At 43.5% G+C, this 13,767-nt stretch overlaps 1 protein-coding gene across 5 annotated transcripts in view; it reads right to left on the bottom strand.

Annotated features, from left to right (window-relative positions):
- Window positions 1-13,767, bottom strand: part of ARHGAP26 (Rho GTPase activating protein 26) — a 371,806-nt gene that overhangs the window by 152,993 nt on the left and 205,046 nt on the right. For all 5 annotated transcript variants that reach the window (XM_045551097.1, XM_045551096.1, XM_045551100.1 and 2 more), the window contains one exon: window positions 2,460-2,525. In XM_045551097.1, coding sequence (XP_045407053.1) covers window positions 2,460-2,525 — 66 coding nt within the window. The remainder of the gene's footprint in view (window positions 1-2,459; window positions 2,526-13,767) is intronic.

Raw genomic sequence — 13,767 nt, 5'->3', positions numbered from 1 at the left:
CCTTCAACTATTTATGCTAAAATGGTATCTAACTCACACCATCCTTATTTCTTCTTTGTGCTAAATGAAAACTTTCTTAGAAGTTAAAACATAGCATTTCTAGCCTCATTTCAGAGAGGGGAGAAGGCAAGGAGGCAGGGGCTGAGAGGCCAGACCAATTTGTGCCCGTCTTCTTCTCTTCCCACTTATTGCGTATATTTTCTAGATTTGCATCAGAAAAAGTTGTCCTCCTGAGCTATGGGTTTGCATTTACCACAGACTCTGTGAACGGCTTGAAATGATTAGGTTTCCCTCTTGGTTTTGGGTGCTGAAAACTGAGAGGCCAATAGGTGGCTCAGGCCAGGCGAGTGCGTGAGCCTCATTGTGGGGAGGCCTGTGGGCTCTGGACTCATGCTGGGCTCCCTTCTCTGGCCTCTATGTTGTGGACCCTACACCTCTTATTTCTCTACATTTCTTTTAAAATGAAAAACAAAACTTCTGCTGAAAAATTACCTTAGTAATCTAAACTTCAAAACAGTTTAGAAACTACAGTTAAAGCAAATAGATGAGTCCAAGGAAGACAGTTAAAAATCAGCAGAGCACAGGCTGATAATGCAATGAATCCTGAGCAATGGGCCCTCCTCTTCCCACCACTCCCAGGATGGGTTCATGCTGGGCAGCTGTTTTGCAACTTGCAGTTTTCACTTCATGTATATAATTAACACATTAACTGCCATGTGAGTTGTATTGAACTCATGCTAGTTGTGAGCCTGGGGCCTCACGAAGCAAAATCCGGGCAAAACCCTGAAATTGGTTTGTGAAAATTTCACTTGTTGATGTTCTTATTGTTACAAGTAATATTGGCAAATTAATTCTAAAAAATGTGGATTAAATGAATAGGAGTCAACAAATTTCATCTTTTATTAAATTTTTCATTAAATTAGAAAATGTTTTGTTTTCGAAGTTTTTATTCTATTGTCATCATAAAACACCGTGGCCCCAAGGAAAAAAAATTTTTTTTCTAGTGTGGCAGTCAATGTGTTAAGAAAATAGTGCGTGTCAAGAAATGTATTTGCACTACATTTTTAGTGATTCATAGTTTTTTACTACATGGGTGTTCCACTGTTGATTTAACCAATTTTTGAGATGTTTGGTCCGTTTCTGATTTTACACCTTAACAATACCATTGTATAAACATCCTTCTGGCTCAATCTGGTTTATTTCCTTATTTCCTTAAGATCAATTCCCAGAGATCTCACCTACTTCTGTTTTATATTCTCTGGATATATTTTATGTATCCTTATATAAGCTGCCTTAACTCTTCATTTAAGGGAGGTATAGCAGAAATAAGCAAACATTTGAAAAATGTTCACACACATTAAAACGACTCCTTTGGAAAGAATACCTTTAACAGGATACACAGGGGTAGAGGCTTGTGAGGTTAGGCATTTTCTCCCCTCCCCCTCTACTTTATAAAAAAGTTTATATTTCTCAACTGGTAAGAGTTATGGACCCTGCTTTAAAATACAGAATTTCTTTCAAACAAATAGAAAGGGCTGGTAGCTGAGAGTCTGTCGAATACAGAAGATTCACATCTCTGATAATGGTTCAAATCAAATCCAGTGGAAAAAAGATGGTTAACATCTTTTCTCAGGGGTACAAAGGACCAGTGCACTCAAAGCTCCAAACTGCTGGAACAGAGCAATCTCCTTTGTGGCAGTCTCCGAGGGAGGGACGGAGACCATGAGAATGAACCAGCTTCCTTGGTCTCAACGTCCTGCTCCTATGGACCCAGGAAAGGTCGGTGGGCAACATGGGCACGGCCCCTTCTCTCCACCTGGATGGTCCCCAGGGACTGGCTCCCTAGAGCACCTAGGATTCACAGACACTAAGACATCCACCGGAGAGAATTCAGGGTGTCTATGAACTTAGACAGGAAAACAATTATATATTTATCTTCACTAACCTATAACTGACATTAAGCATTTCTTTCCATTATGAATGTAGACAACCAATCACAGGAGCGTTAGCAATACCTGCAACTTGGTCAGAAATGGCAGACATTTTCCTAACACATTACAGTTGTTACAGACAGCTTGAAATATCACTACTTCCAAATGATGTCAGTTATAGAGCCACCCCTGTAACTTTACTAAAGCGTTAACAAACACCTATATTACTATATCCCAACTATGTTTTTTAATACTTTAAAAATTGAATTTCAGTAACTGGTTTCTATAATCGTATGTACTTTACACGTATACATTTAAAACATTCTTCTGATCAACCAAAGAAACTGATGACACAAACTCAGTTGAGAACCCCTGCTTCAGACCAGCAGGACTTGTGGAACACAGCAACAATGGCACTTGGGGAGTTAATGAGTCACTTAAAGTCGGGAAACAGCAGGTAGCAGGTCTGACTCCTCACCAGATGCGTGACCTTCCCTGAGAACAATGCCATCTGCTAAACTACTTTACCTCTGGTTTCCACAGCGTGGATGCATTTCCTGATTATGCTGAAGCCAATGCTGTCCAACTGCGCAGCTGAAAGAACAAGAGAAGGACGGTCAGGTTGCTAGCCGTGCCAATCAACCTCAGGACAGCACCTCGCCGAGCCAGGATGAATCAATCTCATGGTGTAGCCAAAGATCCTTTTAATTTTTCCCATTAACAGCATAGGAATAATTTTAAAAATAATAGTAATAGTTGGCATCAACTGAGAGCTTTCTGTATGCCAGGTATGGTTCTAAGTACTTTGCATGGATTATCTCATTTAGTTCTCATAGTAACCTCAAGTTACAGTAACGTGCAAAGTTATCTTTAACAGACAGCTGAAGAACTGCAGATTAGAGTGACAGGCACCTTTAAATTGCTTTGCTATTCACAGGAGCTGTAGGACTGTTTGTGGTCTCCTTCAAAAAGTACAAATTAAGTGCTCTATAAACATAAGTACTTTATGTAGATTATCTCATTTAATCCTAGAAAGTTCTCCAGGATGATACTATCATTAACCCTATATTACAGACGAAGAAACTGAGGCTTGGTAAAGCTAAATATCTTGACCAGAGACACAAAGCTAATACATGGAGACTTGCTCCAGAGTCTACACCACCAAAGCAGCCAAGAACAAAGAAGCTGCCTGAGGAAGAACCATTAAGGCAGGGGGGCCATCACCCTACGTGGTAAATCAGCAGGAGGGGATAAGAGTCCTTCCCATTCACTTCAAAGCCCATTAATGTCACTCAGAAAATAAAAGATCAACAGCAGCAACTTGTGCCACAGCAGAGAACCAGTTTCTAACCTGACAAGGCTGGAAATTCTCCCCAATTCATCCCCATGCTTTGGTTACCCAGTGATAAGATGTGCATGGTACTCCTTAAAAATGGGTTCTTTTTTGACCTTCTTAGGACATTAGGCAAAGACATTCTACAACCTCATGTTCAGAGTGGAGAAGAAAGTGGCATAAAGTAGAAAGGTGGGTATTTATAAATAATTTATGATCATCCCAGGGCAAGTAATAAACTTGTAGTATGTAAGAACTAAACAGAACCTGAACTCTTCTTGGATCTAATTCAAATGGAATCTTTCTCCAATTCTTAGCATACATGGGTGAATTCGGATCCAAGGAAAATAACAAAAAACATTTTTAAAAAGAATCACTGAGAATTTCCAAAATCAAACTAAAAAGGAATGCTAATTCCTCAAAACTTCTCTTCCCTAAGTGAAATAGCCCCTGTACTTATATGCATATTTATTGCTTAGTGATACTTATAAACACACTGAAACTCTAGGATAGTAAGTAAAGGACCAGAAAAGAAGCAGAAAAACAATGTTTTTCTCTCTGGAGATTATCTGGCATACAAACCATTCTTCTTATTCCCTTAAAATGGTAAAGAGTATACACTAACTCAATCACTTGTTTTTCCCAGTACGAACCCAGTATTCACTCTGCAAATTGTGATCTCAAGCTTTTTCCCTGTAAGCTGTAAGCCAAATCAAGATAATTCTTCTAAAGGAAACTCAATGCATGCAATAGACATTTTTCAAATTTACTAACAGCCCATAATGCACAGGCCAAATACTTGCTGGAATCCAGGGAAGGATTTTTTTTTTTTTTTTAATAACAGCTTGAGATATAATTCACATACCATAAAGTTTACCCATTTTAAGTGTACAATTCAGCAGCTTCTAGTGTATTTACAAAGCTATGTATTAGCTACCACTATCTAATTACAGAACACTCCCCCCCCCAAAAAAAAAACCCAAAAAACAACCAAATATACACATTGGCAGTCACTCCTCATTTCTTCCCTTCTCCCAGCCCTGGCAACCACTCATCTGCTTTCCTTTTATATGGATTTGCCTTTTCTGGCCAGTTCACATTAATGGACTCATATAATATGTGGTCTTTTATAGCTAGCTTCTTTCACTTAATAGAACGTTTTCAAGGTTCACCCAAGTTGTAGCATCCATACTTTGCTTCCTTTTATGGCTAAATAATATTCTATTGTCCAGATATACCAAATTTTGCTTATCCATTCTCAGTTGAGAGACATTTGGGTTGTTTCTACTTTTTGGCTATGATGTATGCTGCTACTATGAACATCCGTGTACAAGTGCTTGTGTGAACATACATTTTCATTTCTCTTGAGTATGTGTATCTGGGAGAATTGCTGGGTCACAGGATAACTCTATGCTTAATGTTTTAAGGAACTGCCAAACTGTGTTCCAAAGCAGCTGCACCATTTTACATTCCCACCGACAATGTATGAGGGTTCCAATTTCTCCACAGCCTTGCCAACCTTTGTTATTGTCTTTTTTACTATAGCCATCCTAGTGGGTATCAAGTGGTATCTCATTGTGGTTTCGATAATGACTAATGATGCTGGGCATCTTTTCATATGCAGGGGAGGATTTTTATTCCTTTATACAGTAGTCAGAATAGAGCCTGCTGGAAAGTATTTGTCAGATAAGGAATCACTTTTTGTGCTTAAGGAGGTTTCCAAACCATTTGTAACTGTGATTCAATAGTCAGTTGAAGCCTTTCAGTTTTTTTTTTTTGAGAGGTGCTTAAGAGAATCTTTTCATAGAGATGATAATCAAAGAAGTTTAGGAGAAAGAACCGCCACTTTGCACACTGCTATGGGGAGCTGTTGAGACTGTTTCCAAAGCTGGATGTTTGAAGAGGTTTGTGAACATGGTCTTATTCCAGGTACTGATGGACTTCTGTCCTAGATAAAAACTATCTCTTTTCCCCATGGGCATCTATAAAAGTTTGGAAAAATTGGAAAGAACCTGGCAGCTGACAGTGATAACCCCAGGAGTCAGAAGATAAAGCCATCAGCTTAACTAGTAGAACTGACAGAGGCGGACATAACCTCGTACAGGCAAATCAGTTCTTGAACCTTTTTTGTGCCACTGTAGCAAGTGGAATCCCTTTCTAGGTAAATAATATCTAATGGAAAAAAATAAAATGGAACCAGAAAAAAATTAAATAAATAAATGCACACACACACACACACACACACACACACACACACACACACACACACACATATATATCTCCAGAAAAACTTAAAATTCTACCAACCTGAATTAACTACAATTACTTCTTTTGGAAAATGGCAAAGCAAAACTCCTGCATCCAATCTCTGAGTAAGTGTTCCTCCTTTGGTTTTCCCAATGTGAAAAGTTCTCCAATTTGTTTTGAACAAGTAAACCCCTTTTCTGGAAATAAGTCTTATAGGGATGTAACCTATAAAGGCCCTACACACTACAAATGCAATGCAGTATTGATCAGTAATTCTTAGTTGTCTAAGTTCAAACATATAAAGCGTTTACATGTTGCAAAGTCAAACATTAGGAACTCAAGGTAACTCTGTATTCGCCTCCAATGTATTCATGTTGTATATGATAATTATTTATAATTTTATAAATAGATAAAACCATATTAAGAAATGGAATCCATACCAAACAACAGTTCCCCCAACAAGAAACTCATGAAATACAGTTTAGCAACCACTGCTCTAAAGCTCTACACTGGAACTGGTATAAGTTATTACACAGCACTTTCCCACCTCTCTGTCTTTCCTCTCTTCTCTTTTTCTCTTTCTCTGTCTGTCTGTCTGTCTGTCTCTCTCTCTCACACACACAGTTTGATTTCCCCTCTCATCAACTCGAGTCTCCTGCTGACATCATGATTAGGTTACTAATAATTAACAACCGTTTTATTATTTAACATGGACAGAGTACCACTAATGTGACAGGGACCACAGTGCACACATAACCAGATCAACAGTGCACACATAACCAGATTATTAGTCCCGATCTCTGCCCAGTGATCTCTGCCCTAAGTTAATTGAGATCTCCTAGCCTGAAAAGCAAATTCCCACTAAAAGGTTTAGAGCACTATCATCACACCAAGCAGCATTTGCTAATGACAGAAAGTCTGAGTGGCCCGCCAGATGGAGGCGGCTGTCCTTAATCCCCTCAAGCAGGTGATTCAGCTCTTTCACGGAGCCAAGGCTCGGAAAAGGTCAGGGATTCATTTGCAATTTCTGTATCCTTATAATCTCCAGAAGTAATCTCTCATTAAATATCTACTAGGCTCGCATTATTCCCTTAATTTGACTTGTGATGAGTTGTTGCAGGACTGGCAGCTCCCAGGCCTGACAGCCACCGTCCTGCAGCGAAGGCTTCGACCCCTTATCCTCCTCCCGGAGGCCCAGGTTCAGCTGTGCCCAAGTTTACACGGCGCGGCCCCGACAGCTGTCTTCTAATGAATGCTGGCAGAGCGCGCACCAAATACCCAGACTGACCTCCTGCGTTAGAAATGCGCCGTCCTCCTCACATTCATTTCAACTGTTGAAGCCTTGTTTCTTTCTCTCCTTTTAGAGAGGGGGAGGGGGGAAGGCCAGGCTCACACAAACCCATTTTCTCAAAAGTTCCGTGGAGAACATGAGAGCACAAAGGGGTTCATGCTCAGTGCACTTGGAGGGTCTTAGGGCAAACCATAGATGCGGGAGGAGGACGCCTCGTGCACCGTTTGGGTTTGGGCTACGGTGCCTGAGATGGGAACTCCGGGAGGAGGGAAGCAGGTTGAACCCAGAGACTGGCGGTTTGACTGCAAAGGGCTTCGCAGAGCAACACGCTGTATGGTACAATCAAATTATTTCCTTGTCTAAAAGAAGGTGGTTGGTGGGCCGGGCAGAAAGACATGGATTTTAGCAGAACCACCACTGCCCTACCGTGAGGCCCAAAAGGTCACGTCCACGCTCTGCAGTTTCTGGGACCTCGTCTTAGATACTGTCCCCTGGCTCCACTCACCTTTAAAAAAACAATGAGCCCTGTAGGGGTGGAGGGTGAGAATTATAGCAAAACCCTGAGCAACACCCTTGACACCACCGCTCTTTCTCACCCCAATATCCAAATTATCACCAAGTCCCAGGGTTTTATCCCCAATGTCTCTCAATTCTGTCCAGCCCCTCCACCTTCGCCACCACCACCCTGGACCGGGCCTCCACCCTCTGTTGCCAGGACGTCTGCAGTGACCTGGAGCTGGTCTCCCCGCACCTCCCCTTGCTCTTTCCTGTCCCTCCTCCACGCTGCATCCCCCGTGATCTTGACAAAATCACACCATGTCACCTCCTGGTGGCGCCCCAGCGCTCCCTGGAGGATAACCCAAATCCTTAGCTTGCCCACAAAGCCCCGCGTGGCCCGGCCCCAACTGCCCGGCCAGCTTTTTCGGGCTGCCTCCCTGGCTCCCAGCGCCCAAGCACACTGGCTTTCAGAGCACCCAGCTGGCCATCGTCCTCCCCAGCCTCTGCACAGACTGTGGGTTTCGCCTGGAAGTCCCTTGGCCCAAGTAACTCACATTTCCCCTCTAAGTGGCACATCCTCAAAAAAGCCACCCCTGAGCTCTCCCCCTAGGTCAGTGGCCCTCACTGTGCACCTGGATAGTGCACCACCAACTGTCTTTCGGCGTCCGTAGCACAACCGCAAGTCTACGTTTGCTTGTGTGAGTCCGTGAAAAAATGTCTGTCTACAAAACCAGAACACACATTCATGAAGGCAACGGTCCCCGTGTATCTTTACTTACTTCTTTCACTCACTGCTATTCAATGCACCTCTATCTTCCACCGTCTACTACAGGGCTGGACACGAAGCGGAAGCGTGGGTGTGTCACTTTTCATTTTGGATTCACAGATAAGTACCTTAGTGACCGAAGGCTAGAGAGAGTTGCTGAGGGGCAGCGTGTCAAAGTGACCTTTCAAATTCAACTGATATCAACCCCACGAGAGTAGATGAGTTATTGAAGCTTCTGGTCCTCAGCCTTTTCATTTCTTTTTGAGGATATACAGGTTAAATAAAGAAATGAATGGCTTGATCTAACCACTTCCTTCCTTCCTGTGTCAATACAAAGAGGCATTACCTAGCAGTACAGCCCGAGAACGAGTTCAAGAGAAAGGGAGAACAGGAGCTGATCTACTTAATTAGTCTCAACATGCATTAGAAAGAGGGTTACCACTTTCCTAAAGCTGGTGTTCAACAGATTTTTCCTAGCCTAAGTTTTTCCCCCAGAAAACCTATTCAATTTTCCCTTGATTAAAAAAAAAACTTCTAAGTTTTTTGTGGGAGAAATGAAATTTGCTGAGAGTGCTAGATGTCTGCGTAAAAACAAAAGGACTAAGAGGTGAAGGAAGGTGCTGCCCATTTTTCACGTGGACAATAGACGCAGGAGACTGTCTGCAGTGGCTGTGCACAGGCCACCGTTTCGTGGGCAGCTCCAGGGGCATGTTCTCATGACAGAAATTTACTCAATTTTCCAATGTGATTTGCTCTTTAGAGTCTGGCCTGCCTCGGTCATTCTGAATTTAATCAATTTCATCACTGTTAAAAGCCCAGAAGAAAAACACCCACATTGAACTGAAAAAAAGTTCCACCTGGAGAATAGATTTCCAATTCATACATGCACGCGGAAGGAAGACCAGAGGGGCTCACGCCCTTTCTCCCAATCACGTGACCCCCAGGGCTGTGGCCCCTGGAAAACTGTCCTAATGGTGGCAGCTCTCAGAAGCTTCCAGTGGGGCCCAAGTAAGTTGGCCAATTGGTTTCCCAATGATCCCGGTGTGATTCTCTACTTTGGGGACTACCCACAGCTGTTTTTTAATACCAGATCAGCACCCCAGGACCCCGTACCCCATCCCACTCTGGTGCTTACTCTGCCCTAGGCTAACTAGACTATGCTCTGCTCCCGGGCTGGAATGCACTCAGGGAATGAGAACTAACTTCAACGGTAATTGAAATCACACAAACAGAAGTGGTAGGTAATGGAAAGAGGATGATGAGCTTTAAAAACAGACAGACTTGGATGAGAATCCTGTCCCTGCCAGCTCTGGCTGGCTACAATCTCAGGTGCTTCACCCTCTCTGATCGTCATCTTCCTCACCTGGACAGTCGGGATAACTCACCTCCGTGTTGTGAGGGTCAAATGAAATGTACACAACTGTGACTTACTTGTTACTCAATAAATGGTCATTACTAATTTTCTAATATCACTTAATATTATGACATCCTAATATTTGAACTTTCCAGGTGATGAGATCGTTTTTATATTCAAGTTCATGTTATCCTTATGATCATCCCATGGAGTAAATATTGCTACTATTCATACTAATAACTTCTTGCTGTGTGTCTTCACACTAATGAGTATAATGAGGGATAATACATTACAGTTTACAAACTAAATTAATAAACTATAGCTTATTTGATTTTCCCAATATCTCTGTTAAGCTGTTCTGATGAGAGAAGCCAGGCTCGTGATGTTAAGCGGTAACAACAATGATGATGCCAGCAGCTAACACTGCCGCAGGCTACACTGCTCTGGGCTGTGCACTTAAATGCATTATCTTCTTATCATCATCATCCCTATTTTGTAAAGAGGGAACCTAGGCTCAGTCAGGTTAAGGAACTTCTGTTAAGATTATGCCATTGGTGAGTGGTAGAACCAGGGTTTTAACTCGGTCTGTCTCTAAAATTCCTCCTCCTCTACTCTCTACTTCCTGTTGAAGCTCACATGACAGACAGAGAGGGACTAGGGGACGGGGAGCAGGTTTTGTGGGTCCTGCCCTTTCTAGCCCAGTAGCAGTTCTCAGCTTAATGCACAAGAGAGTAAGGGCATACTTGCTGCAATGCAGAGCCTGGGCCCTCTCCCAGAGACTATCCTTCAGTAGGTGTGAGACTCTCACTTGGAAAAACAGTGTAGTATATACCAAGCAATTACAACTATTAACACTAAAGACAGAAATCATTCCTGATTTAGTGAATTGACAATATCTATACCAAATTCCTCATTAGATAATAACTATCTGCCAATGCTATGTATCTTAATATGTAATGTTGGCTCGTGCCACTGGTGGAATGTGAAATGATTCCAAGTGGTTCACAAATAAACATTAGTAATAGTCACACACTTATTTTAATGAATATTAGAAATCTACTGATTTATCACACATGTCACAATATATTTCATTTTTAAATAAATTGAGGGAAAAAAGGATGAACTGATTTAAAAAAATGGTAAGTAAACAATAGTAAAGGTGGTATATGTATATGTAAAAACACTCATGAAGGTAATACACAAAAAACACATTTGGGAGCTAATGTCCTAATGTGTCCCAGACCAGGTACTACATTCAACCTGGCTGAAAGAACAAGACAGAAGGGTACCATATTCCACCAGCAAGACATCCTGTTCCAACAAAGTCTTCCTTGATTCCTTGCCTCTCTCATACCCCACATCCAATCTGTTAGCCAAGCCTGTCAGTGATAAGTTAAAAACATACCTAGAATCCAACAACTCCTCACCGTATCCATTGCTAATACTTTGATCCAAGCCACAATCCCCTGTTGCCTGGACTGCTGCAATATCTCCCAACTGCTTCTACTTTTGCCCCCTACAGTTTTCTCTCCACCAGTAACCAGAGTCATCTTTTAAAGACATACATCAGCTCATGTCATTCACATTATCACAACTCTCCAATGACGTCTCACGAGGCTAAAAACGCCATCTTCTCTCCAGCCTCGCATGGCCTGGCCCCAGCCTACCTGCCCACTCTCCCCCAGCCTCCTCCCATCCAGTCATAACTGACCTCTTGCTATTCCTAGAGCACAACTAGTTCATTCCGTCCACCTCAGGGCCTTTGCACCTGCTGGTCCTTCTGTCAGCAACACTCCCCTGCCAACTCCTGACATGCCTCCCTCCCTCCTTTTAGTTCAAGTTTCTCCTCAAATGTCACCTCTTTAGAGAAGCCATCCCTGCTCCAGGTATCTAAAATATTTAATAGCTACCTCTTCCCTTACTCTCTTATCCCAGGGCTCTTATCTCTTCACAGTACTTCTCTCCACCTGAAATTATACCTTTGCCTACTTGCTGTTTGTTGTCAGTTTCTGTCAATAGCATACGCTCCGTGAGAGCAGAGACAATCTGCCTGTTCATTCTTATATTTCAATAAATATTTCCTGAATGAAGGAACAAATATAAAGCGCATTTTCACCAGCTGAGACACCAGGACCCAATAGGTAAAAAGTCCCCACTCCCTGAGCCTTGAGCGGTGAGCAGCTGGCTGAAGACACGGTACCTTAGAGTCAGGCCTCTGCGGGGGAAAGCACGCGGCACACGGGACCGACAGGGCTCTCACTCATCCCCCGGCCGCCCAGCAAGAACACCGCTCATCACACTCCTCTTCACCAGCCTGCCAGAGACACAGGCATCTATGCTCTTTTTCATGGCTTCTGGGGCAAACACACAGAAAAATAAGCTAAAGGAGATATACAGTAAAGACACTAAAATAGGTAGTAGGAAAAGAGACAAAATCCTTTCCTGGTCTGGAACAGACCTCCCAGCTCCCAGCCTGAGTCACGGAGGCTCTAAGGCAGCTGGGAAGAGTGTTCTTGCACAGCGCAGGCTGAGGACTATACATCTGCCTGGGAGGGAGAAAGGTTTCCCAGTGGGTCCGCAATCCCCCAGTCCACCTTAAAATTCCAAATCAGGGCAGCAGTGAAAGAGCAGGCTTAGCGCACACTGCGGGAACACCCACCAGCCTAACCAGGACCATGTGTCCCCTGTGTGGGGATCTGCTCATCCCAAGAATGAATTATAGTCCAGTGGCCTCGATTCCCTTCTGCCTTGAGGCCTGGTTGGTTTTGAACTGAATTATCAACCAAAACAGATCCTCACCAGCTTTCTGAAGGCGGCAGAGTTGCAGACAGAGCACCAATCGCCTCTGCCCATCAAGATCCCTTTCCTGCCTTTACTTACCTGTCCTTCCTCCCTGACATGCCCGACATTCGGTTTAGATATTTTTTGGTCACGACAAACTTGGAGACAGCAAAGCGCGGGGAAAGAGACGGCACTCAGAATCAGAGGCCTGAGATTTCAGCACAGGCGTCACCACGTGCTGTGTGACACGGGCACACCTGGCCTCGCCGATCCACGCTCCTCACCTGTGAGACGCAGGTGCCGTGAAAACTAAACGCCTGTGGGGGCATTCTGAGGGCATCTAAAGAGACTGTACGGTGTCTCACTTTCATAGAAATAGGCACTGGCTTGGGATAACGATGATGTTACTTATAATAACAACAGTGGAAGGCGACATTTAATGTTTGCTGATAACATCAGGCACCACTGAGCCAAGGACATCCATCTGATCTCGTTTAATCTTCCCCCCAAAATAAGGATCTAGGCACCAAAGCTTTCCCCATCTTACAGACAGAGAAGCAGAGGCCTGGAGAAGTTCCCAACGTCACACACTCAGTAAGTCACGAGGCTGAGATTCTAGCCCATGTGTGCAATGCTCCAGAGTCGACACTCCTAACCACTACTCAGCACCACTCTGCTGTGGATAATCGTACTTTACGCTAAATCCTACATGCTGAATGTGGGTTGCATGCTCTGGCAACTCTGATCAGGATGGGAAAGAGTGACCTTGAGTGACCACAAGTTTGTACGAAGAATGAAGCCTCGGTTTTCACATCTGTAAATGGGGTCAATAATACTATCTACCTCATAGGGTTCTTATGAGACTCAAATGGTATAGTGTATGTCAAATACTTAGCACATTGCCCAAATACACAGTATGTAATCAACAAATATTAACTATACCCCCATAATAAGCTGAAATAAAATAAAATAAAAATAAATTTAAAAAAATATTAACTATAATAACTGGAAGCTTGCACTTGGTGGCAGTGGGGGAAATCTTTCAGTCTCTGTCTCAACAACCCCTTGCATGGGGCTTCGGGAGTTAAAGATGCAGCCAGGGACCTTCTCGCTGTCGCCTGGCTGAAGCCCAAGCTGGGATGCCACAGGCTAGCTCACACCTGCCCGGGCTGCGGCCTGCTGTCGGTACAGAGCCCACGTCACTGAGGGAAAGGGGGATATTAGGCCATGGCAAAGTCACACACTGGCTGCACCTGTCAGTCTAAAGCCGTCTGAGAGAGAGGAGGGATTCGCTAAGTGTCTTTTAGGACAAGCAGAAAGGCCTCTGATAGTCTAGGCAAGTGCAAAGAGCACCACCACCAGTCATATCTTTGGGGGGCAGGGTCTCCCCGAACCAAATAGCTGGGAACTCAAATAACAGAGTCTCTGAGAAAACAAGCTGCTCCTTCTCCTACTTCCCTCCCCAGCCCCTTCCCCGCCAGCTAGGGCTGGTCTAGAGCTGGGGTGTTACTGCTCAACTAAATATAATTCGAGCTCAATTCGGGCTGCAGCAACTGTGTTGCACAC

The sequence above is a fragment of the Lemur catta genome, chromosome 5 (assembly GCF_020740605.2).
Source record: "Lemur catta isolate mLemCat1 chromosome 5, mLemCat1.pri, whole genome shotgun sequence".
Classification (NCBI taxonomy): Eukaryota; Metazoa; Chordata; class Mammalia; order Primates; family Lemuridae; genus Lemur; species Lemur catta.
Note: the sequence above shows the minus strand (reverse complement) of the source record. Positions and strands in the feature narration are given on the sequence as shown.